This window comes from Ornithorhynchus anatinus, chromosome 7 (assembly GCF_004115215.2).
Source record: "Ornithorhynchus anatinus isolate Pmale09 chromosome 7, mOrnAna1.pri.v4, whole genome shotgun sequence".
Classification (NCBI taxonomy): Eukaryota; Metazoa; Chordata; class Mammalia; order Monotremata; family Ornithorhynchidae; genus Ornithorhynchus; species Ornithorhynchus anatinus.
In genome coordinates this window covers 4,085,906-4,112,458 of record NC_041734.1, presented here as the reverse complement: position 1 = coordinate 4,112,458, position 26,553 = coordinate 4,085,906, and the positions used below count along the sequence as shown (strand labels likewise).

Below are 26,553 nucleotides of genomic sequence, written 5' to 3'. Positions count from 1 at the left end.
CGCGCGAGCCGCGAGAGGCGCGCGCGTTTGGCGGGAAGGAGGAGTGGAGTAGGCGTCTCGCGCTCGCCCCCTGCCCGTGGTGCGCAGGCGCCGAGTGGTGGTTTGGTGGGGGCGGCAGTGCGGCCTTCACGTCGTACCTGTGAGGAGGCCTATTCTTTTGAGTAGGTTTCTGTCAACACCACCTAACTGAATTTATTATTAATAATCGTATTTCTTAAGCATTTACTATGTGCCAAGCACTCTTCAAATACCCGGGGAAATAATAATGATAATGTTGGTGTTCGTTAAGCGCTTACTATGGGCAGAGCACTGTTCTAAGTTGTGCCAAGCACTCTTTCAATAACTGGGGTAATAATAATGATAATGTTGGTATTTGTTCACCAGGGTAATAATAATAATGTTAGTATTTGTTAAGGGCTTACTATGTGCAGAGCACAGTTCTAAGTTGTGCCAAGCACTCTTTCAATAACTGGGGTAATAATAATAAGAATGTTGGTATTTGTTCCCCAGGGGAATAATAATAATAATGTTAGAATTCGTTAAGGGCTTGTTATGTGCAGAGCACTGTTATAAGTTGTGCCAAGCACTCTTCAAATAGCCAGGGAAATAATAATGATAATAATGTTGGTGTTTGTTAAGTGCAGAGCACTGTTCTAAGTTGTGCCAAGCACTCTTTAAATAACCAGGGTAATAATAATGATAATGTTGGTATTTGTTCACCAGGGTAATAATGTTAGTATTTGTTAAGGGCTCACTATGTGCAGAACACAGTTCTAAGTTGTGCCAAGCACTCTTTAAATAACTGGGGTAATAATAATAATAATGTTGGTATTTGTTCCCCAGGGTAATAATAATAATAATGTTAGTATTTGTTAAGGGCTTATGTGCAGAGCACTGTTCTAAGTTGTGCCAGCACTCTTTAAATAACTGGGATAATAATAATGATAATAATGTTGGTATTTGTTCACCAGGGTAATAATAATGTTAGTATTTGTTAAGGGCTTACTATGTGCAGAGCACTGTTCCAAGTTGTGCCAGCACTCTTTAAATAACTGAGGTAATAATAATGATAATAATGTTGGTATTTGTTCACCAGGGTAATAACAATAATAATAATAATGTTAGTATTTAAGAGCTTATTATGTGCAGAGCTCTGTTCTAAGTTGTGCCAAGCACTCTTTAAATAACTGGGGTAATAATAATGATAATAATGTTGGTATTTGTTCACCAGGGTAATAATAGTAATAATAATGTTAGTATTTGTTAAGGGCTTACTATGTGCAGAGCACTGTTCTAAGTTGTGCCAAGCACTCTTCAAATAGCCGGGGTAATAATAATAATAGTAATGTTGGTATTTAAGTGCTTACTATGTGCAGAGCACTGTTCTAAGCACTGGGGGAGATACATGGTCATCAGTTTGTCCCATGTGAGGCTCACAGTTAATTCCTATTTTACAGATGACGGAACTGAGGCACAGAGAAGTGAAGTGACTTGCCCACAGTCACACAGCTGACAAGGGGCAGAGCTGGGATTCGAACCCGTGACCTCTTACTCCCAAGCCCGGGTTCTTGCCACATAATAATAATAATGTTGGTATTTGTTAAGCACTTACTGTGTGCAGAGCACTGTTCTAAGTGCTGGTGAAGATACAGGGTCATCAGGTTGTCCCACGTGAGGCTCACAGTTAATCCCCATTTTACAGATGACATAACTGAGGCACAGAGAAGTGAAGTGACTTGCCCACAGTCACACAGCTGACAAGTGGCAGAGCTGGGAGTTGAACCCATGACCTCTGACTCCGAAGCCCAAGCTCTTTCCACTGAGCCATGCTGCTTAGCCAATTGAGTTCCCACGAGGGGCTCACAGTCTTTATCCCCACTTTGCAGATGAGGAAACTGAGGCCCAAAGAAGTGAAGTGGCTTGCCCAAATCCACACAGTTGACAAGGGACCAAGTCCAGGATTAGAACCCACGACCTCTGACTCCCAAGCCTGAGCTCTTTCCTTTGAGCGACATTGCTTCTCCCCCTTGAGGTTTTGGTAAGGGTCCCATCGTCCTCCCTAAACCCGAGCTAGAATAATAATAATAATGGTATTTGTTCAGCGTACAAATGTGTGCCAAGCACTGTTCTAAGCGCTGGGGTAGGTACAAGGTAATCAGGTTGTTCCACATCAAGCTCACAGTCTCAATCCCCATTTTACAGAGGTAACTGAAGCCCAGAGAAGTTAAGTGACTTGCCCAAGGTCACACAGCAGACACGTGACAGAGTCGGAATTAGAACCCACGACTTCTGACTCCCAAGCCCGTGCTCTTGCCTCTAGGCCTTGCTGCTTCTTGATCATTGATAAAAATTTTCTTGGCAACCTGTATATTTTGGTTGACTAAAGGACCTTGTGAATTTACTTCTGGGTTATTGTTAAACAAAATTGCGTGCCGTTTGTCTTCTATTTTCCATCAGTTATGACTTCCACACTAGTACTGATTTCGCCTATATTTTGCTGGAGTGTCTTCAAGACTTAACACTTTGAACTGTATTCATTCCTTTACAGTCCTGTCCACCACCACCATCACAACAGTGGTTATAATCTTATGACTTGTAAATAAAAAAGAATCGTCAACTGTGAATAATGCTAAATCCTCTAGAACTGAAGGAGGCGGCCCTTGTGTACCTTGACAGGAGCGGAGGTCTTCAAAAATTCGTAGATGATTGCAAGCGATACAATGGTACATTGAGAGAAAAATTTTGCAGTGTTTAGAATGAATACTATATTTGAAATTCATTTTCAATGTTTTGACTATTAAGTCAATGTTCATTTACAGAATCGAAACAAAGTTATGCTGTGTATCGGTTTAATATTTTAATAAATCCTTCTGATGTTGTTGAATTGGATGCAGTTCTTGGAAATCACATTCTACACAAGCCTCTGAAAGCTGCCCAACTTTTTCAGTCAGTAAGTAAAAGGCAAAATCATGTTTAGTCTGTGTTTATTTCCTTAGCAAAATTATTTTATTTTAAATTGCAGGTCTGTTTTGTTGCTGTTAAAACTCTCTCATTAATTGAACAGTTAAAGACAGAAACTCAGGTAAGCTTTGGTTATTTATTGAGAGGAATTAAACTATAATACTAGTTAAAAATGTCAAGCAGAAGTGCATTATCTTCCAATACTACATTTTCTAGTAGGTACCTTTATTTTTATGTTTTAGCTCAACAGAATATTTTGCATGTATGCAACCTCATTTTTCCATTTCATCATTTTTAATACATTTTAACAAATGTATTGAGCTCTGCAGTTTTCAGTAATGCAGTTTTCATTTTTTCTTAGATTAACGTTGTGCTGAAAATAACACATTTACCTTCTCTGCCAAGTTATTGTTTCGATCTTTGTGAGTTTCCATTCGATTACATATCTGAGAGATTTTATAAGGTGGAAGGAATAGTAATTGCAATGACGACTATAACTAAATACACCCAAGGTGCAAGATTCCTTTGTTCAGATGAAACATGCCCTTTTTCAGAAGGTAAAACTTTAAAATGAGAATGTAAAACATTGAATTATGTCTTGTTTTCAAGCATCTCACAAGGGATGAATATAATGGAAATTGACTTATTTGGTCAGAATCAGCATTATTTATTGAGTACATACTAGGTCCAGAATATTGTACTAAGTACTTGGGAAAAGTATAATAAAGTAGGTAAACATGGTCTCTGCTATCAAGAATTTTAAAATTGTTGTTGGGAGACAGACATTCAAGTAAATTACAGGTTTTAGAAATAGGATATAAGGATGTGTAATAATATCAATAGTGGTATCTGTCAAACACTGTTCTAAGTGCTGGGGTTGATACAGACTTATCAGGTGGGACACAGTCCCAGTCCCACATGGGGCTCACAGTCTTAATCCCCATTTTACAGATGAGGTAACTGAGGCCCAGAGAAGAAAGGTGATTTGCCTACAAACAAGTCGTGGAGTGTGATTAGAACCCAGGTCCTTCTGAGTCCCAGACCCATCCTCTGTCCTCTAGGCCATGCTGCTTCTCTACTATTGTTATCATTATTACATGCTTTTTCTGTGCAGATAACAGTAGTAAGCCCTTGGGAGAGTACAATAGAGAAAGTGGGTAAACATGATCCCTGCCCTCAAGTTCATAATTTAGTGGGAGATATTGACACTAAAATAAATCACAGGAAGGAGGAAGCAATAGAGTATAAAGATATTTACATAAATAAGGGCAGTGGAAGAGAGGGGCCAGTACCCAAGTGCTTAGGTTGATGTGGAAGAGTTGAAGTAGCAATTGGCAGGGAAATAGGGGAAATGAGAGGTTAATTGGGGAAGGTCTCTTGGAGGGGATGTGATTTCAGAGGGGCCTCAAAGACGGGGAGGGCAGTGGTCTGCTCTATATGAACTGAGGGGAAGTTCTACGCAGAAGGGAGAGAGCCCTGTAGGGTCAAGGAACATTATTACATGTTGCTGCAACAATCCTGTCCAGGCACCTGAAGAAAATTGGACTTGTCATCATTTAATTGAACAGTTGTCTGCAGATGTTGAATCCAAGAGGTTACTCTCTGTCCCCCCCCAGAAATTTCAGCAATTGTATGACAGACACCCTTAGGTGGTTAAATATTTAACTAGTGGGCAGCCTATGTCTTTTGCTAACTTCCAGGAAATAGCTGGTTTACAAATTAACATATTTTAATCACTAGCGGTGCCTAAAGCTAAAGATGGATTTATATTTTAGCTATGTTTTATTTCAGGCTTTCAATATATAAGAGTACATGTTCCTGGTGCCACAGAATCAGCAACAGTGAGAAATGATTTCTTTTGTAAACTGTGTGCTTCACCACTTCAAGAAGACAGAAAATTTAGAGTACTTGGTGGTAAAATGACAAACTTTAAAATTTCAGTCTCATTTTTTGAAGTATAGTTTTGAAACTGTAAACTTACCTGAATGAAAATTCAATTGGAAATGTTTTGTTCCCTTTGTTTTCTAAGATAAACAGATAGTTGAAATAATTGCTGCAAAAGCCCTTTCTGCTCTTAAAGGATATTCTAATCAACCATCCAGGTTTCAGTCTCTCTCAGTTTTCCTAAGAGGTAAGTTAGCTAAGTTGGACAGACAAAAACCCATTATCAAAACTTTTAAAATCCTGAAATGTACTGTGAAGTTGTTTAAGTGTAGTAAACTTCTACCACCTTGACCTACACTTCGGATTTAACATAGCATTGGGCTAGTCTTGTCTCTTTCAAGTCAACATGGGCAAGAACTCTGGAAATACCCATTTGGAAATCCATGTTACTGTTAGAGATCTAGGGTCCATACTGCCACCCCAGGCATTTCCTACATTTTCCTCAGATGGTTTTTACCTTTGTGATTGGGAGGAAAGCAGCAGCCTTATCCATGCCTCCCAGATTCTAGCATTAGAGCTAGATGGCGTTTATCAATCTGGAAATAAATTTAAAAAGATATCATAGAGGCTGTAGGTACTCATTGCTTCTCCCACTGTCTCCCGTTTGTCTTCTACTACCCATAAAAGGAGCTAAAAAGACTGGGGATATTAGTTGGGGGTACCCAAGATGGGGGAGTACAAGTCATAAATACTTCTGAAATGCCACTTCTGGAAGCTGTGAGTTTATAAACAAGTTATCTTTACCTGCCTAACTTTTAAAAGGTGCAGCCACTATAATGTAGTCATGGCAGAATATTACTTGAGATATACAGTGCTTATTTGGTGAATAAATATCTTATTCATTTGATTTTAGATGAATTATCCAATAAAATGAAAATAGGAAACAAGTACGGAATTATAGGAATTCCAATTTGTGTAAAAGCCTGTTCACAAGCAGCTATTTGTATAGAGGCCAACAGCATACATTTGTGTAGAACAAGAGGTAAGAAAAACATATGGAGTAATTAATAAAGGAAAGGGAATTGTGGGGTTTGCTAGTTGTGAAAACATGATCATTAATGCTATTTGAAGCCAAAAGAACCAGATTTGCAAATCCCACAAAGACAGTGATTTTTATCTTAAGATGGAAGATGGGCATATCTATATATAAATTGGAAGATTTGTACTGACAGTTCTGTGACATGGGGGTTATGTTTTTAACAAAATCTCCATATTAAAGGAAAGTCACAGCATTTACGCTCTGATCAAAACCACCCACATATACACACAACCATTTCCTCCAACACTGTACCACGTTCTATCCGGATAAATGTGTTGTTTGGAAGAACATTTCCTAATTCCCCAGCCATATTCTATCAAGAAGTGTAGTGGCAGTATTCCCGCTAAAACCAAAAAAAAAATAATCTGATGAATTTTCAAACACATATACAGATGACACTAATCAATCAAAAAGTCTTGCCAGAAAGGCAGATTATGAAATTTGTCTTTTTAACAATATAAAAGATAGTCTTGTTCTATGAAATATTTACTAATATTGTCTTTTTTAGATATGCATCTACAGCAAACTACTTTTTAAAAGGAAGTGACATTTAAAAACATGACATGTTTCTCTTATTAACAATAATAATAAGAACAATAGTATCTGTTAAAAGCGCTTACTATTTGAAAATAGCGGGCTAAGCACTGGGATAGATACAATACGGTCATACCAGATACAGTCCCTCTCCTGCATAGACTCACAATCTAAGGCAGAGGAAAGACAGGTATTTAATCCCCATTTTGCAGATGAGGAAACTGAGACAAAAAGAAATTAAGTGACTTGCACAAGGTCTCACAGCAGGCAAAAGATGTGATTGGAATCAGAAACCAGGTCTCCTCACTTCCAGACCTGTAGTCTTTCCACTGGGCCTCTCACTGCCCCTACATTTAAAATATCCTTTAATGAATGGAGAATTGGGTATTGTTTTCTTTGCGTAGTTGAATGAAGATGGATCAGTCAATGGTATTTGAGTACCTACTGTGTGCATAGCCCTGTGCTAAGTGCTTAGGAGAATACAACAGGAAAGACATAGTTCCTGACCTTAAGGAACTCACAGATTGTAAACCTTTAGAGGGCAGAGATTATGTCTACAATATCTATTGCGTCGTACTCTCCCAAATTCTCCGAACAGCACTTTGCATGCCGTGAGTACCCAGAACATGTCTGCTAACTCACTTGTATTCTCCACAGCTTTTAAAACAGTGTTCTGCACATAGTATGTGTTCAGTAAATACTGTTAAGTGCTCAGTAAATACCATTGATTGATTGAAATAGTAATGGTTAGCTTTCTGAAAATCCTGGCAAATGGATAAACTTTCCCATTCGTGAAAACCCACCCTCACTAGTGGCAACTATATTATGCAGCTTACAGGAACAAGATTCCTGGCTCCAGCCAACATTTTCCCTAACCAGTGAAGGAGGAGTTGAACTGTAGGACCTGGATATGGTAGCTGTTGGTCAAGAAACAAAAGCTGTGGGAATCTAGTGTTACTTTTTCATTGAGTTTTATTAAAATGTTTTCATCTTTAAAGTGGAGTTAACAGTATGTGCAAGAAGACTGGAAGATGTAATGGGGAACTTTTATCATTTATCTAATTTACATTCCTGGTGAATAACTTATTAAGCAATGGTAAATGAAAATTATATTCATTAAGGGGTATAATAGTAAGTGTGGCATTTGTTAAATGCTTCCTAAATGCCTAGCCCTGTACTAAGATATGGGATAGGTATCCAAGATAATCAGGTCAGATTGTATGGAGCTGTCTCATGGTCTAAGTAGAAGGGAGAGCAGGTATCTAATCACATTTTTTCAAATGAGACTGGGGCACAGAGAAGTTAAGTGACTTGGCACATAGCAGGCAAGTGGTGGAGCTGGGATGAGAACTCAGGACTTCTGACTCCCAGGCCCATGCTGTTTCCATTAGACCAAACTTAACAATACAATAACCCCGGCTCCTCCACTTATCTGCTATATGTGACCCTGGGCATGTCACTTGTCTGTGCCTAGTTATCTCATCTGTAAAATGGGGATAAAATCCTTCTCCCAATCCCATGTGGGACAGGGACTGTGTCCAACCTGATTGTCTTACTCTACCCCAGCACTTAGTACAGTGCCTGACACATGGTGCTTCAACAATGTTTTTAATTTACATTTTTTTAGAATAATAATAATAATGGTTCTTGTTCATTCATTCATTCAATCGTATTTATTGAGCGCTTACTGTTTGCAGAGCACTGTACTAAGCACTTGGAATAAACAATTCGGCAACAGATGTTAAGCGCTTACTATGTGCCAAGCACTGTTCTAAGTGCTGAGGTAGATACAGGTTAGGTTGGACACAGTTCCTGTCCCACAGAGGGCTCACACTCTTAATCCCCATTTAACAGATGTGACTGAGGCCCAGAGACGTATGGGTGGGTATTTTTATAGAAAGGTGATAATTATATAAAAACAATCAATATATTTTTAGCTACACAAAGTAAATGACTAGCATCCCCAACTATTCTATTGTATAGGTATTTAGAGAGAAAAGGACATATGATTCTGTGCTGAGCAGTGTAGTAAGAAAAAGTGCATGAATCAGGTATCTCCAATACCTTTTAGCTCAGTCATGTAATTATTGGAATGTCCTTATCTATGGTGAGTGGTTATTTCCTTCTTCTTTCACTCCAAACCCTCAATCATTATTAGCACCCCTAAAGCTGACAACTTTTAAAATAGATTCTGTAAACTAAAAGAAATGCCATCCTTTACTTTCAGATCCTTCTGATATTGGTGATAAGTTTAAGAATCTACTGTCCATGACTTCAAACTCATGTTGGAAGTTTACAGCTATACTTGCCAACTTCTTTGCATCACAAATTGTTCCACCAGGGGTTTACACTACACTCAAACTCTGTTTGTTGATGAGTCTAGTACAGACCAGTGATAAAGACAACGAAGCCCCCAATTACCTGGATATTTTAATTATGACTAGTGACCAACTACTGGTAGACAGGTAAAATTAAATCCACAAATTTTTTTTAAAACTGTGGACAGGCATCACATGTTTTACTTACCAATAATAATTGTGTTATTTGTGAAGCACGTAGTATGTGTGAAGTACTGTATACTAAACTCTATACAAGATGGGTTGAACACAATCCCTATCTCATCTGGGGCTCACAGATATTGAATCTCCATTTTCCGGGTAAGGAAACTGAGGCATAAAGAAGTTGTGATTTGGCCCAGGTTTTACAAAGACAAATGGAGAGCTGGGATTAGAACCCAGATCCTCTGATTCCCACACCCATGATCTTTCATACTAGGCCAGGCTGCTTCTTTTTACTTCTAAAGTATGTTCCCAAATGTTGTCAATCAGTGGTATATATTAAGCATTAACTGTGCTTGTCCTCAAGCATTATCCTAGGTGCTTGAGAAAGTACAATACAAAAGAATTGGAAGAAATGTTCCCACCCTACACAGAGTAACCTTATATGAAGTATTGCTGGTTATGGAATACAGTAAACAAAACAGAGTTGTAAAGTTATTTAACCAGATGTTAGTATTCTGTGCTTTCAAAATTTGAACATTTAAAATATTCTTTTTATTTATGAATAATAATACTTATTGTGATATTTAAGTACTCTTAGTCAAGCACTATACTGAACATTGGTGCAGAAATAAGTAAATCACATTCCACATGGAGCTCATAGATGGAGAGAGACCAGCTGTTGAATTCCCATTTTACAGATGAGGGAACAGAGGCACAAGGTCACATAGTAGGCAAGTGGCGGAGCCAGTATTAGAACTCATGTCTTGTGACCCAGATCTGTGCTCTTTCCACTAGGCCCTGCTGCTTCTTTTGAAGTTGGGAGCTGGGCACTTGTCTTCTGAACTTTAAAAGTTCTCCTCCACTTTGAATTGAAAGAGTAGTTTGGTATCCAAACTACTTGGAGAAGGTTAAGAGTGGAGTTCAAAGATGAGGAAAAAAATTAGAGAACAAGAACTATGGGACCATTTAACTATAGGAGAGAATGTTAATATTACAATGGCATTTTAGAAGTTTATGAACACTTATTCAATCAGTAGTATTTACTGAGTACCTGCTGTGTGCAGAACATTGACTAAGAGATTGACAATAATGAGAAAGGGGAAAATGCAGTACTTCCTTGATCAGTGTAGTAATAATGGTAGAGATCAAATTCTTCAGGAAAAATAAAAGGGGAGGAAGCTTTCTTTTTAAGCTCATTCCCTTTCTGGCCACCATCAAACAGCCTTTCATAATACCTAATCTCTGATTTCTAGAAGTACATTACTGAAAAATTTTCTCCCCTGAAACCAGTCTTTCAGCTAGGTTTGATTTGAAGTTGACAGTTTTGGAACCCTTTTCTTTTGGTAGGAAATAAAGACACTGTTAGGTGTAAGGCATTTTTTTTTTCAATACGAGGTGTTTCACACTGAGTTGTGTTTACCAGTAAAGGTCTTTACAAAAGGATACATTTTTAGAAATGCTTTAGATGTAGTCCCGCCTGAAAAATAGAGGGATTAAATAACTTCCCAGTGCCTCTTTCAAGATTATGGCATCTATAAAAATAAAACCCTCAAAAATGTTTTAGTAATATTTCATGCAAATCATTGAGTGAAAGCACCTAATAATGAGGAATGAGTTATTTTTTCCTAGGCTTCTGAATTTCGGTGTGTGTCTTGTGCCCCGTGGTATACGTCACCCAGCTGGTAGTGAAATTTTCCCCACTGTGTCCAAAGATAAGTATGGGACTGGGGCTGCCAACATTCAAGCTTGCAGTGCTCTCCTTGCCAAAGGTGGAGTTTGCTTTATAGGAGATTTGTCTTCATATAAAAAAGATAAACTGGATCTGCTTCAGTCAGGTAAACCAATATGTCTATAATTAACTATTATTTAAACTGGGTACTAATATGTGCTGTCAAGAAGAGGTGTCCTGAATTCTAACTCTAGGTATCTCCCAAGTGGAATGTTTGCATTAACTTTTATTGTGCATTTATTTATTACAGTATACTCTTAGCACTGGTATCACTTCTAATTAAATTAACAACTTCAGGAAACTACATATCTCAAAAGCTTTTCATCCTTGAACTAGAAATGATTAATTCACATTGCTATCTTTAAAGTTATTGATAATCACAGTAGTCTTTGTGGGAGGGAGAACAGGTATTTCATCCCCATTTTATAGGTGAGGAAACAGAGGCCTCCCAGCAGGGAGGTGTTGAGACAGGATTAGAATCCAGGTTTTTTGAATCCCAGTCCAGTCCACTAAGCTACTATTTGTAACAGAACTAAGAACCAGTTCAGAGAAGCAACTATTCTTATTTTTATCATACCTTCTTGTGATACTGCATAAATTGATATTGGATCATCACTGATGAAGCAAATCAGATTGCCAGGTCCAGGTAACCCGTGTACACCTGATTTAATCATTTTTCCAGTGGCAGCTCACTGCTGCCTTTAGTGTTTGAGATGTACATGTTCAAGAAAGCAATCTGGGACTGAGCCTCTGTTCTTTAATTGTATAGGCAAGTTTTAAAAGCCAGGAAGCAAGTCGTTGCTGTCAACTAGGGCTGGAACAGTAGTTCTGAAAATTCATAAGCAGAATAAAGTGTACTCTGTTCTTGACCAAAACCTTCTTGTTAACCTGGGCTGAAGCCAAACCTAGCCAGGTTTGGGTACCCTTACAGTATTCCCACAGTTAAAAAGAGAGGCAATGCAAGCCTCTCTATCAGCTGCCCCAATCCAATACCCTGTCCAGCTTGCCTGGCTCCCCTGATGTCTTATTAAGGGAATGGAACTTAAATTTAGGAAGGGTAGTAAGTGTTAAGAGATGCCCAAGTGCCTAATTAGAAGCAGGGCAGAGCTTCAGTTACCTCAGTCCTCACTAGAACTTGGTTATCTTCTTGCATTAAAGAGGCCATATAAGCAAACCTTGTCTAAGAAAAAAGCATGAGAAGGAAATGCAGGAACACTTAAAATCTCAATGTCTGATTACAAGACTTTTGGGTAATGTAAGCAAAAGAATCAGGAAATAAAATGGTATCATGTTTAACTTACAAAGACTGAAGGTAAATGTAACATGACTTTAATATGTAAAAAAAAACAAGAAAAAATACCGTGAAACCTTCATAGGATACCTGCATCTTAAGCATCGCAAATAAAAGTTTGTCCAGACACCAAACTATACCTTCATTTCCTGGACCGCACAAATGAAAATCAAACTGGCAGCAACCAAAATTATAAAAGAGAATGTTGACCGGCTGTTTTCCATCTCCACTCTAAGCAAAACAAGAAATTTGGCTCCTTTAATTAGGAACACACTACCAAAAGAAATGACTGAATAGCTCTCAAAAGGTCTTTATAGGATAGTGTATCATGTGATTTCCTTGACATGGGTATAATCATACTTCAGAGTGGAGAGTTGGTTTAGAAGGCCTCTTGATCCTTTTTCCTCCATAAGTTTAGTTTTCTCCATTTAAGCATTTGAATGTTCCCCTCAGATATTAGTACTTACAGTCAAGAATATATAATTTAATTTTGTCAGAGTAAATATTCAGTGGTTCCTGACATTATGAACAAAGGAATTATTTTCATTTGGTGACTAATACACTAAAATGAATGCAAGTAACAGAAGGGTATCTGGCCTGTCAGTTTTAGAGAGCAGAACCATTACAATGTACATCCCTGGAAAGAAGTGTGGAGGAGTTGATCAACAGATTAACATTCCAATTCAGACTAGTTTCTGGTCATTTATTGATTTGGACTCATCTTCAAAGAGACATGTGTATAAGAATAGCAATCTCATTGGGCAGATGGTAAGGCATATTTCATAATAATATATTGAATTTAGTCAGGCTAAAACAGTTCATCTTTTCAATAACCTTTTATTATAAAACATAGTGATTTGTTGCTTTATCACTGTATTTTATACAAATGGCATTTACTGCAAAAAGTTTGCTCACCCAGGATGATTAGTTTTTTAAACTTAAGTAGGAGGGGGGGTGTTTTGGTAAGGGATATTTCAATGAAAAATGACCGAGCATCACCGAGGTAGAAGACTATTTGGACTGCTTAAATTTGATCGGGTTAGAGATCAGACTGGCCTGAGGACGTTGGCATTTTATCAGGTGCCCTGTGGTCTAGATCGCCCCTTGTCCAGGAGATTTAACAGCAATTGACTGTTTGCCGTTGTGTGCCCTCCCTCTAGTGATGCCATGTAGGATAGCACCAAACTCTGGCAGTTGCAAGGCTGCTTTAAGTCGTTAATGTCAATAGTGTTAAATAATTCCTTTGAAATGATAACAGTAACCCCATTACCAAAAAAAAGCCCATTAATCTGTGAAAACAGTGGCCTGGAAAAGAGCCATAGTAAAACTGTGACAAAGCATATATCTGCAAAGGTCTGATATCTCTCTCCTCTCTTAGTGTATTAACTTACTATTTTTTTTAAGCTACACTCTGCCTCCCGAGGTGGTAAGCAAAGTCAGTATGGGGGGAGGATACTCATGCAAATGACGTCTTGTGCTTTATTTTTTCTGCACTTCTCATCTTGGATTCTTCATCCAAGCAGTGAGGGTGGGTTGACATAAATGTTCCTCTGATAATGTAGCAAATGTCGCCGTGCCCAAGGCACAGCTGTGCAGGAAGTTTTGCTAAACTGGTTTGATTTGCAAATTAATTGAGTAAATGCTATCTTTTGACTTGTCATTTGTTATAGGATTTCAGTATGGTTCCGTCCAACCTTATGGATTCATTCGGGCTGCTGATTCACTGCAATGAATCATCTCCTTCCCATCCGGTTCTTCCTTCTGTGGAGCACTGTTTAAAGAAAGCCATTGATCTGGAAAGCATTTCATGGACAGACTCCCAACAATTCACAGCCCAAGATTTTGAAAAGGTAATTGGACAAAACGACTAGAAAGAAACACTTCTGTTGAGTGTCTCCCAGTTTAAAAACTGAAGATTTATGGGGATTTTCTTGAAGGACCAAATTCACTTCATTTAGACTTTTCTTTCTGCTTCATTCCATTATACTAGCAACGTATATATTGCAGAGTATTTCCCAAACCTTGGTTTCATGATTTGTATTTTTATTGCAGGGATAGGAATGGGGAAACATCTGAATGGCTTTAAAGGTGTGAGGTATAGTCTGTGTAAGTGGCTGCCTGTCCAATGACAATGGCAGGCCAGAAGAGAAAAATTATTTGTATGGGGCCTGATTAACCAAAACCCAGACATAAATGAGCAGTTTGTATAGTTCTCCCACTGTCATAGCTAGCCATTTTTCCAGCCCTGAAGGAAAAGTGGGCTTCAGGAGGGCTAAACTAGTCACTTACAGGGCAGATTTTAATTTGTATATGCTTATGTACCAAATTCATTTTTACGGTAATGAAGAGTCTAGGGAATTGCACTGTATTTTCAGACAGTTATTTCTCCCTTCCCCAATCCCCTAATCCTAAACTCACTTTGTTAATCATGGAAGGCATCATGGAAGCTGGGAAATTTCAGGAATTAGAATGATGAAAGGGAGAAAGTTGGCCAGTTAACATTCACAACTGGCAGATCATACTACAATTCGACAAATACATAGATCCTTGTGTCTTTTAAGCCAAATCAAAAACACCTAGCCATCACCCAAAAAAATATTTTTTTTTATGGTATTTAAGTGCTATGTGTCAGGCATTGTACTAAGCAATGGGGTAGATACATGCTAATCAGGTTGGACACAGTCTGTCCCCCACATGGGGCTCACAATTTTAATCCCCATTTTACAGATGAGGGAACTTTGGCACAGAGAAGTTAAGTGACTTGCCCAATGCCACATAGACAAGTGGCGGAACCAGGATTAGAAGTCCTTCTGACTTCCAGGTCCGTGCTCTATCTACTAGGCAACACTTTAACTTTGAAATGCCAGAATCCCAGTAACATATTAAGTGTCCTAACTGGGAGTTGTGGAGTAAGTAGAACACTTTGAGCCAACTGGTCTCAGGGTTTAGTGAACAGAATGTTTCCCTTAACATTCTGAAAGTGCAGAGGCACACTTATATGTGATTCCAGGAGGGGTGGAATCTTGCTTTCGGTGGTGGGAGGTCGCAGGTTGCATATAGATGGGGCTTCTACCCAGTCCACCTTTTCCCTGAGTGTAATTGAAGTACAGTCAATAAAATCTGAGTACTTACTGTGTGCCGAGCACTATACTAAGTGCTTGGGAGAGTATAGTGTAATACTTGGTAGACACATTCTTTGCCCACAAGGAGCTTAGTTTAGAGAGGGAGACAGATATTAATATAAAGAGACAGATATTAATATAAATTTACAGATATGTATAAAAGTACCAGATTTTTTTATTGGAAAAAATTGTAATAACTCTCAGTGGCTGGGAGCTGCTTTGAATATCTACTTCTCTGTAAAGGCAGAAGTTAGTTTTGAAATATTAATGCTCTACCATATAAGGTGTGCAGTTTTGGTCTGGTTTGCACTAGTGACATTCTGAAGAAAAAACCAACCTGGTTAGAAACATCACCTGAAACAGCAACTCACCCCATGTAATATCCTCAAAGTATGGTGCTTATTAATTGTCCTTTGATGGAGGTTATGAGGAGTGGAATTCCATTTCCTTTTCCTAGTCCCTGGCATTATTTCTTTATTGTTATTTTATGTTTTTATACTTTTTTTCATTTAGCTAATTGCTTTTGCAAGGAATTTACATGTTGAACTCAGTCTGGAAGCTAAAAACACAATTAATGGCTATTACCTAGCAAGTCGCAGGACCAGAACAGATTCTGTACATGGATCAAAACTAACAGCATCAGCATTAAAACATCTGTAAGTCCATGCTCTATACAACAGGGAAATATAACTTTTCGATTGTCCAAAATATTGAAGGGCTAGGCTGATCATTAAACAGGAAACCTATCTTAATGGTATTTAAAAGTATTTTTGGAAATCCCTTAAATTTTTAAAGAATTAAATTTTAAGGAATTACTCTTGTCTGACTCTGAGTTTTTAATCACCTAGGGTTGCTTTATCTGAAGCTCATGCTAAACTGAGTTTAAGGAAATCGGTGCTTAAAGAAGATGTTTTAATTGCTATCTTATTATTTGAAACATCGCTTACATTGAAATATGGTAATTGATTTAATTATTCAGGCAATTTTCCTGGCAAAAGGCTTCTTCAAATGAAATTTACATTAATTTGAAGTAACAGCATTTAGACTACAAATATACAAAAGCATGTTTTCCATTGTACAAAAAAGCAGCTTATGTTTCTAGCTACATTCTCTAAACCATAAATGACAGAACCCACTAGCCCAAGTATAGCTTTAAAGCACACAATCACCTTGCTCCCTCCTAAATAACACAGCCCATACATTTGTTCCTCTAAATGTTACCTTTCTTACTTCTCTATCTCACCACCGACTTCACCACATCCTGCCTCTGGCCTGAAATGCCCTCCCTCCTATCAGAACCCCCCACTTCAAAGCCTTATCGAAGACAAGTCTCCTCCAAGCCTTCCGGGACTAAAGCCCTCCTCTCTTCTCCCACTCCCTATTGTCGCCTTGACTTGCTCCCTTCATTCATCCGCCCAGACTCACAACACATCTGTACATATATTTTTGTAAGAATATTAATGTCTGTCTCCCCCTCTAGACTGAGCCCATTGTGGGTAGGCAGTGTCTGCAGTATTGTACTCCCCCCAAGTGCTTAGTATAGTGTTTTGCATACTAAGTGTTCAATAAATACAATTGAATGATTATCAATTGTAGAAGTATATGAATTCATTTGTGGTTTTCATTATCCATGTCTTGTTTGTCCTTTAGGAACTTCTGTGTTTTGTACAGCTCCAAATGCAGCATTTCCATTTGAGTTGAATAATGCCAAGTGTTTACAGCAAAGGGATGTTTACTTGCTGCAATGCCATCAGCAGCTCCAGCAGTTTATTGCTACATATGGATCAGGAGTCCTGGTTTCATCTAATGAAGAATAAGCTATTTTGAGGTGGTGAGGGATTTTTTAAAGTTTAATTTTTCCTCAGTTGGTATGAGAAAAGTGATTTTATTCAAAGAAATGATTGAAATTGTTTGCAATTGTAAATGAACACTTGACTAAGCCCACATCACCCATATTTAGATATGCTTATTCACAGACCAGCCATGCCAGTAATCCTGCTGTAGTACCCCACGGGAAACTGATGGGTTCAGCAGAATGTTACATGAAATAGGTCATGTGAATTCAGTGTTAAACTTCCAAAAACCCTGACATTGTTCCTAATAAATTTTTTTAGTCCTATCAACTTGGGTCTTACAGTGTTTTTAACCACAAGGTGGCAATATTCAATGAGAACAAGGGTTGACGTTCTGTCCCTGAACTCCAGCTCCATGAACCCCTGCCCTAGAACAGCATTCTAGAAAGGGCCTATGAAATAGAAATTCCCTACAGATCATCCTGCAGAGTTAGCAGATTGATGTTAGAGCATATGGGGAATTGCAGGGAGAATGAAGTTGATATGATGCCCCCAAATTACCTCCCTGGCCAAATTTAGCCCTATCTTCAAAGCCCTATTAAAATCTCCCAGGCCCCCCCACCCCCTTTCTGGATTAGCTTCTCATTTACAACCCATTCTCCCTCCCATGGCCCCCTGCCTTTCAGTCAGTTCCTGTTTTGTTACCCAATTCCCATTTAATAGTTTCCCCTCTCTGCATGTTACTAGACTGACTAGACATGTTGATTGTCTTAGGGCAGCACTCTGCACCCACTCATGCTTTACAACTTAAGTGTATAGAACTGATGGAGCAAGCACGAAACCCTCAGGCTAGTTTCTCAACTCCATATTCCTCCAGAATAGCTAGTCAAACCATCATTTCCTGCCATGCTAACAGTGAATACAAATGCATCCTACATTAAACCCAGTTATTTTGAGAGTAGGGAAAAGTCAAACAGGAAGATTGGTGAAATAAAACAGGCCAGCAAAGTAAAACAAACTACTTTATTGTGAATTAGATTTGGTCTTTCCCTTGCAATCAGTCAGTAAACTGAACCCACTTACAAGTAAGCTGTAACATTTTTCAACTTTTCTTTTTAAATTAGGAGGCATTCCCAAAATTCCAGGTACATATCTGGTCACCCCTCTTTGAAGGGGAGCTTGTTATGATATAGTTGGAAGTGTAATACGAAGCCAGGGTTTACTATAGTTTGTCTGTATAACCTATCACGTAGCCTCTACTTGAGAGGCCCTATCCAATGGACAGAAGACTTCAGTAACTTTTGAAAAGGTCCTAAGTGATTTGTCAATATATCTAGAATATTTTGTAGCACATCTGACTGCATTTGTCCAGATCTGAGATCAACACAAGTAACGTGACATTTGTGAATCACAAGATAATCAGTCCCAATCCCACCCAGGGGTCTCAATCTAAGGGGGAGAGAGAACAAGTAAATCAATAGGCACAGAAGGTAAGTGCCTTGGTTCATGGTCACACCAGGCAAGTGAGGATTAGAATGAGGCTTCCTGACTCCCACTTCTGTGCCATCTGCTCTTCATTTTTCACCTTTGCTTTACTTGTAACCTAGAAAAAAAAAATCAGAACATCTGTTACTTCTGGAGAGCTTTGGGGATTTCAAATGGTAGGTCTTTCATTCCCATTAAACCCTCTCTGGGGAAGCTTAATAGCAGGTTTTTGCCATATACCTCATTCCAATTCAACTGTTCCTCTGGACAGTCATTACTCCAACTCTTAGAAAACTAATGCCACCCATTGGCCAGCCACTACTCATCTAGGTGTATTTACACTAGAGGGGAAAAGGAAAAAACTTTTGCTGGATTTCAGATTAAAAAGTGCACATCAAAAACTTTCAGTTGGGTAAACGGCGAATATTTTTTTAATCATCATTAAGCCAGCAAAGCCCCCTTTCTCCAGTTTTAAACATTTCCCAGGCATGGGCTGAATTATGCAACATACCTGTTTCAACTGCTCAAATATCTAAGCAGAAAGAGCAGAATGTTTTCAATCCAGGAAATGAAGCAATCTGCATCTGCTGAAAGGCCCTCTATCAATGGATAACCTGGGACTGGAGAAAGAAAATATATATTTCACAATTTACAAAGTGAATCATCTTTACATTTAACACTATTTTCTAAGTGGTACTGGCATCTCAGACTTCAAAACTTCAATCAAAGAAACATTCAGCTGGGTAAACGGCATAAAGGTAAAATCATGACTGTACCAGTTTAGTACACTTTGTTAAAACCCATTTTCAAGACTTGTGGTTATTTGCAACCAAAAATGGATATTTCCCAAGCTATTTTCAGGTATCTGCACCACACCCTACCTTCAATGAAATCTTGAGTAGTGTGCTTTCAAGGAAATTCCAAGCTGGCAAGAACTTCTAGTTATAATGGATTTCTACTGGATTCTACAGGATGAGCATCTTTTACAAATGAGTCTTTCTGGGTATTGGGCATCTATTTCAACAGTGCATTTAGATTACTAATTTTCTTGGGCTATATCAATCACGTACCTTGATAGTTCATGTAGCGTCTTCATAACTGTTGAAGCGGCACAGGAAAGTTCGGTTTCTCCATTGGCTTAAAGCAAAGTTTTGCATAATTATGAAAATCTGGATGCTGAACTGCCCCTTCAGATAAGTAATTATCAATGGCATCTCAGATTTAAGTCCACTTCAAAGAAGCACTCAGCCGGGTAAACGGCAAAAAGAAAAATCATCATTAATGCCAATGTACTTCCCTGTCTGAAAGAGGGAACTACTTCCTCGCTTGTTTCGATTCTGTTCTGAACTGATATGCTTATTAGCTTGTTCAGAAAGGGGGCTGAAGAGTGTGAGGGCAGGCTGCCTAGTATGCACCTAGTTCATTTTCCAATCCAACTGTGTTGACAAGAAAGAAAGATTAGTCAGGTTAAAGGTTAGATGTACCCCAGCAGGCTTGCTGATCTCTATGAGCTCTGGCACGTGCTTGCACATGTGTGTCAAGCAAGAGTAGTTCACCTCACCAAACCCAGGATCCTTTCTAGGAATGGAATCTTCTCCCAAGCCCCTAGTCAGTCAACAGTCACAGCACCACCTTGACCGAAACCCCTAGAGGCAAAGGTCATTTATCTTAATAAGAAGGACACCAACAGTTGGAAGTGATTTATAAAAATGTATAAATTTATAAAATTTATAAGTTCTTCACTCAGGTCTTAAAGGCTGAGTAAATACTAGTGACTCAAATACACTGTCTTACTAAATCATTTTAGTATCATTTTGAGTGCTGTTTTTACTTTACCCGACGGCACAGATTTAAAATTGTGCCTCGGGAAGTCACCTTACTAAAACTGGCCCGTGTTATATCACATGGAAACATTAAAGTATCACCAAAAGTGAGTCAGAGAAAGGGATTATTCGAGTGCCACTAAGCAAATATTGATCCTGCTGTTAGGAGCGCTTCTTTTGCATGTGGATATCAGATCATGAACAGCGTGGCACCGCCATTCCCCATGGTGTAGGAAGGAATAAATCCACACAAAGACCACGTGGCTCATACCAAATGCCGGGATACAGAATTCTAAACTACTTCTGAATCCCTTTATCTCAGCTTAGTCTCATCTTCCTGGCAATCCCTAAGTGCTGGGAAGCAGCATGGCCGAGTGGACTGAGCACGGGCCTGCAAATCGGAACGTGAGCTCCAATCTCGGCTCTGCCACGCTGCCTGACCTTGGGAAGATCCTTCACCTTTTAACGCGTTTGACTTTCCTCATCTATAAAACGGGGATTCAATCCCTGTCTTCCCTACTTAAATTGAAGAGGGACGGGGACAATATCCGACCCGATGAACAGGTACCTACCTCAGCGCTCAGCATAAGGTAAGCCCTTAATATCACCATTAAGGGAGGAATCGGGTCGGATTTGGGGCCCAAACCCTCCACGGAGCCACCTATCGAGTAGTTATTACCTATTTTACCAGTCTCCGCAGAAAAGGGCGGGAGAATTGGGACCATCATCCTTATTAATGGTGTTTCCGCCCTAGCGGAGCCAATTAGACCCATCTGGGGAACTTGGACGGGCGGGACAATGGCTAGAGAAGCAACGTGTCTCCGTGGAAAAAGCAGACTTGGGAGTCAGAGGTCGTGAGTTCTAATCCCAGCCCCATCACTTCCCAGTTGTGGGACTTTGCCGAATTTTACATTCCAAGCGCTTAGTACAGTGCTCTGCACGTAGTAAACGCTCACTAAGTACTACTGAATGAACTTTGGTCAAGCCACTTCTCTGGGCCTCAGTCCCCCCATCCGTAAAATGCAGATTAAGCCTGCGAGCCCCACGTGGCCCGATTACCTTGCTACCTACCCCAGTGCTTAGAGCAGTGCTCGGCACCTAGTAAGCGCTTACCACACCCCATCATTATTATTACAGAAGCAGGAAATTTAGGATTCTCTAGACGGCTGCCGAACGAGGAGAAAAAGCTCACCATCTTCATGACTGCGGATCCTTGGAGTTGCTGGGGTTTCCCACCAGGCCACGTGGGCAGGGACTACAACGGCCATCGGGCAGCGCTCCCGGAAAGACAGCACGGGCGGAGGAGGCGGCGGATGCTGGGGAGGCAGAGCTCTCAGCCAGAAATAACCTCGCCAGCAGCTCGTAGACGCGCGACGCCATGGCCTCGACCTCGGACCTGGCCCCGCAGGTAGGTACCTTCATCTCCGCTGCTGGCGTCAGAAAGGAGGAGAAGCTGCCACCCGCCCCTATTTATAGGCCACCGAGGCCCCGCCCCTTCCGGTCGCGGCCACGAGGATGCGGGGGGTTTGGTCTTTCAGGTTCTGCCCTACTGCGCAGCCGCGGAGGTTTGCGCGCCCCCGGCAAGTGCCTTCTAATGGCTGCTCCTTCCGCGTTCCTCCAACACGCCACGAGGGGGCGTTGTACCCGAAAGAGGGGTTAATGGCCGATGGCGCGGATTTCCAATTTATACTGAGGAAATCGCACGTGGAGAGGAAGATAGGTGAAATCGCGATGGTCTGTCCGCCCCTTCCTTCATGTGCTGGACGTCTGCAATGTCCCTTTTCCCTTATTTTACAACAGTTATTACCTAGGAGTCTAAAAATATCTATCTGCTAGGCTGGATTAACTAGGCAGTGAAAATGTTTAGATGTGTGTAGACATGAAAATGTATATTATCCACTCATGGGTACATATGCATAGAGCAGTGCAAATAGATTTATGAAATCATTAGTTGGGAAAAATCTCTACTGAGTGCACAAAGTAACAATTTCCATAGCCTGTCCCTCTCAGAGGCAGGCTCATTTAGGAATCAAGTTATATTACCTGACATGGAATCCAGTCAGCTATGAAGAGAGAGTTTCATCCTACTGTGAATTGCACCTATAAAGATCCTGGGACCAAACTATTATTTCATCTTTCTCATTAAAGACACTCAAAGGCCCAAAGCTGGACCCAAAATCTATGTTTTTACTTCCTTGGTATCAGCCCAACTTACTTCAAGAAGTTGAGTGGAAAAAAGTTACATTTCTGGATAGGGCAGCTAGTACAAATGCTGGGGACTACTCTCCCCACCTCTTAAAACAGTGTTGGGCACATAGTAAGCACTCAGTAATGCTGGGGACTGCTCTCCCCAGCTCTTAGAGCAGTGCTCAGCACATAGTAAGCACTCAATAAATACCATTGATTGATTGATTGACTAGACCTTCCCAAAAGAGTCCCTGTAATATGCAGAATGAATGCTAGAGAATGTTTATTTTTCTTATGAGCTGCTATTAGCTAGAAGTTGCATTTACCCATGTAGGTCACATTAGTAAATTAATACTCTTGGCCACCAGGTAAGTCTTTTTTCCCATTAGTGAATCATCCAGAGAACCCACTAGCCCCTTAGTCGCCTTTAACAGCAAGTCAAGTTGTCACTGGAAGGAAGTTGCCTCTGCTAGTCATACAGTACCCCGTAACAGTATTTTCTCTGACCAGCTTGAAGGATGTCAAAATGAGCAGCAGAAGCAAAATGGGTGACTTTCTATATGAGAGGTTTTTTTATTTACCTCAAGTGGGATTTTTAAAAAAATGACATTGAGACAAAATAACATTTTTGCTTCTATTTGTTGTTAAATTCCAAAATCTGTGGGGAAAAAAAACCCCAAATCCATGCATTTATTCAGTAGAAAATGAGGCCTGAGCACTCAAGGTTGAAAATTCCCCAACACCTGAGGGCTGCGAACTAAGAATTTCTGTAAAAAAATACCCAAATTACTGACGTCACTTCTAAGTATTACAAATTAAATGAAAAGTAAAACAGCTGAACAACAGGAAGTTGAATAAGTGAAAGTAAAGTCTTAAAGCCTGAGAAAATGAGGTGCAAACTGAAGTTATTCTCTCTCCTGTGCTAAATTGGAAATGGTTTGAAATGTAAACTTTTCAGTGAACCACAACATATCTGCTGTTATTCCAATCCATCTATAAGTCTTTTTCTTTCCTTTTACAGTCTCACTTTAAAATACAAAGGGTGTACTGTTTTTAGAGGCCACCAAGGGAAGGAATGGCGATTGGCAGGGAATATATTAACCAGGAGAAACAATTCACACAGAATTGTAACTACAGCTGTATGTATAAAATGAGAACCATACAAGGATTATTTAGAATATCCTCTGAATGCTTATAGATGTATTTCTGTGCGACTACATTAAATTGATACTTAATTTCATTTTTCTAATTAAAGAGGATAATTTGGAGGCCGACTATTTAAAAAGAAACTTTAAGAAATTCTTCCCAGGGGCAGAAGTAATAAAACAATTAACTTTTCAAATATTCTCAAATCATACAAAAGTAAAACAGTTGTGCTATTATCAATAAGTTTATATCTGACTCTAAAAAGGTCTGATAAGTATTTTCATATAAATATTTAAAATATTTTCCAATTATGTTTTTCTTAAGGTTAAATGCTTTTTATGGTTACCGAATGCAGTGCATTGTACTACGTGCTTGGAAAGTACAACAGTACTTAGTAATTCTATGAGCAAAAACAATAGTCAAATTCCTCATTCTTTCGTGAGAATCAGGTTTCGATTAAAATTTTCAAAACTACTATCACTAAAGGAAACTAAAATTCCTCTGTAAAAATGAAGGGAATTTTTTTTTTAAATAAGACAAATTCCATGGCTAATTCTAGTTTATTATAGGATTCTTTGAAAACGTACGCGCTTCTCTTCATTAGGACAAGGTGGAGAAAAACGGAAAGGAGCAGCAGCATAGCCTAGCGGAAAGAGCACAGGCCTGGCATTCTACTTGGTTCTAATCTCAGTTCTGCCACAGGCCTGCAGAATGACCTTGGGCAAGTCATTTAATTTCTGTGTCTCAGTTTCCTCATCTATGTAAAATGGGAATGAAATACTTCTTAATTTCCCCACTTAGACTGTTAAGCCCCATTTGGGACAGGCACTGTTTCCAACCTGATTATCTTGTCTCTACCCCAGGACTATGACACATAGTAAGCATTTAACAAATCCCACAGTTATCAGAGGAGGAAGAGCTGGGTTTGCCCTTCCTGTCATCTGCTGTTTGGAGGCACATTTAAGTATATGCACATTTCTGGTTAGGTGCAGGTATGTGTTATAGGTGGGCAAAAAAGGGGAGGAAATGACAATAATAATAATAATAATTGTGTTATTTGTTAAGAGCTTACTCTGTGCCAAGCACTGTACTATATGCTGGTGAAGATACCATTTAATCATGTTGGACACAGTCCTTGTTTCACATGGGACTCACACTCTAGGAGGGAAGGAGAACAGGTAAGTAACCCCCATTTTACAGATGAGGAAACAGAGGCACAGAGAAGCTAAGTGACTTGCTCAAGATCACACAGTAAGCAAGTGGCAGAGTGGATTAGAACCCAGGTCCTCTGCATTCCAGTCCCAAATTTTTTCCACTAGGCCACAAGAAATGAAACGTCCTTAATGACACGGGTCAGTCTAGGGTTTCAATTTAATTGCAAACTTGCCCAAGGTTTTTTTTAAAAGTGCTTTGGGGCTGGGCCTTTTGCTAATTTCTGTAATTAGTTCTACCCTCCACTAGGGAATGCTCCTGTACTGCTGCCTTAAGCGTCTGCTTTTTTTCTTTCTGGAGGTAGGTACACTATGTCACAGCCCAAGTAAAAGGCTATGGAGCAGCGCCTTTCTTAGCAGTGTACTGCTGCTTCTGCTGAAGCAAAAGTAATGTGTCAGGGGATGGAGAAGGAGAAGATGAAGAAAATAATCTGAAATTAGACCTATAAGGTTGAGGAGAGAGAAGCTTGACCAATCCAGAGACCACATTCCGAAACATTCGAATGAGTCCAATGAGCTGGCGTGTTGCAGAATGAAAGCACTTGTGATTTAAGGTATGTCAAGCATGATCACTGTCCTCAATCAATCCTATTTACTGAGTGCTTACTATGTGCAGAGCAGTGTGTACCTGGGAGTGTACAGAAGAATTTGCAGATACATTCCCTGACCATAATGAGCTTACAGTCTAGAGAGGGGGACAGACATACGAAAAACAAGTAATTTATAATATAATTTAAAGATATGTATGGAAGTGCTCTGGGGTTGGGGCAAATATCAAGTGTCCAAAGGTCACAGACTTTTAAACTGCATAGATGCAGAAGGTTAGACCTCACTCTACCTCTCACTTTGGTGATCTTTACACTGAGGTGATAATGAGGATCAAGACAGGGTCAGGTAAATACTTTGGTCTTATCAGTGGATATGGAGATAATAGAGAAAAATTTGGATTTAAACTAATTTGGGTTTTGTCTTTTTTGGACTATTTGGGTTTTAAGAATTCTGATTGTTCCAATGCAGCCATTCTTAATTCCTCAAAATATGACATTTTGATTCTATTATCTATTTTCTTTATTTAAAACAAATATCCAGCCTGTGAAAATACACTGTTTACCTAAAATGCTGGGCACTCATTTTTGATGAAACCCAAGTTATGGAAAACTTGCATTATATACATCTTGACCAATGCCACACACACGTGCACCACCATTTCTTCTGACATTGGTTTCTAGTCAGACAGACTTGCATTGTTGTAAGACTTTTTCCTAATTCCCCAACAGCATCTATCTGAAAATACAGTGAAAACACATGTTAATAAAAGAACTAAGTGTATTCTTAGAGGTGTATTTAGGCGATATATAATGGAGTGAAAAAGGTAGAAATGCAACGGATCTAGAGAAGAGTTGGAGGAAAGGAAGTAAAAGCACTGGGTGAAAGTTCAAAAAGTTTGGGCAGGAATGGGAGCAGGGAAATGGGAAGGTAGCTGGAAGGGGAAGTGGGACCCAGAAAAGGCTTTGTGTTGAACCATCCCAAGTGCTTAGTATAGTGCGCTCTACTTGGCGGGTGCTCGATAAGTATCATTATTACTAAGAGAGACATGAGCAAGTTTTAATAATAATAATAATGTTGGTATTTGTTAAGTGCTTACTATGTGCAGAGCACTGTTCTAAGAGCTGGGTTAGACACAGGGTAATAATCAGATTGTCCTATACAAGGCTCACAGTCTTAATTCCCATTTTACAGATGAGGGAACTGAGGCACAGAGAAGTTAAATGACTTGCCCACAGTCA

The 26,553-nt window shown here is 39.4% G+C and overlaps 1 protein-coding gene, 1 long non-coding RNA gene and 2 other non-coding genes across 6 annotated transcripts; 1 reads left to right on the top strand and 3 right to left on the bottom strand.

The window, feature by feature from the left end:
* The first annotated feature begins 71 nt into the window (after nt 1-71).
* On the top strand, nt 72-17,244 carry MCMDC2 (minichromosome maintenance domain containing 2). 3 transcript variants are annotated; one of them, XM_001511682.5, is made up of 15 exons: nt 72-161; nt 2,549-2,723; nt 2,820-2,950; nt 3,023-3,082; nt 3,323-3,518; nt 4,753-4,875; nt 4,991-5,092; nt 5,759-5,887; nt 8,706-8,943; nt 10,609-10,814; nt 12,604-12,767; nt 13,670-13,849; nt 15,635-15,777; nt 15,970-16,079; nt 16,772-17,244. In XM_001511682.5, the coding sequence occupies exons 2-15, from the start codon at nt 2,627-2,629 to the stop codon at nt 16,936-16,938; spliced, it is 2,046 nt and encodes a 681-aa protein (XP_001511732.2). In that variant the 5' UTR covers nt 72-161; nt 2,549-2,626; the 3' UTR covers nt 16,939-17,244. The 3 variants fall into 3 exon arrangements, with proteins under 3 accessions (XP_001511732.2, XP_007665090.1, XP_028924057.1); XM_029068224.1 differs by lacking the exon at nt 72-161 and adding an exon at nt 1,952-2,038; XM_007666900.3 differs by lacking the exon at nt 15,970-16,079.
* A 674-nt stretch (nt 17,245-17,918) lies between these two features.
* LOC103170153 lies at nt 17,919-21,662 on the bottom strand. Its single transcript, XR_485994.2, has 4 exons — nt 21,415-21,662; nt 19,470-19,536; nt 18,911-19,019; nt 17,919-18,517 (listed from the first exon to the last, which is right to left on the bottom strand). It is a non-coding gene; the product is annotated as an uncharacterized LOC103170153 (long non-coding RNA).
* Nucleotides 19,095-19,179, bottom strand: LOC114813622. Its single transcript, XR_003761338.1, has one exon. It is a non-coding gene; the product is annotated as a small nucleolar RNA SNORD87 (small nucleolar RNA).
* LOC114813623 lies at nt 19,606-19,688 on the bottom strand. The gene has a single exon (XR_003761340.1). It is a non-coding gene; the product is annotated as a small nucleolar RNA SNORD87 (small nucleolar RNA).
* Nucleotides 21,663-26,553: the final 4,891 nt, after the last annotated feature.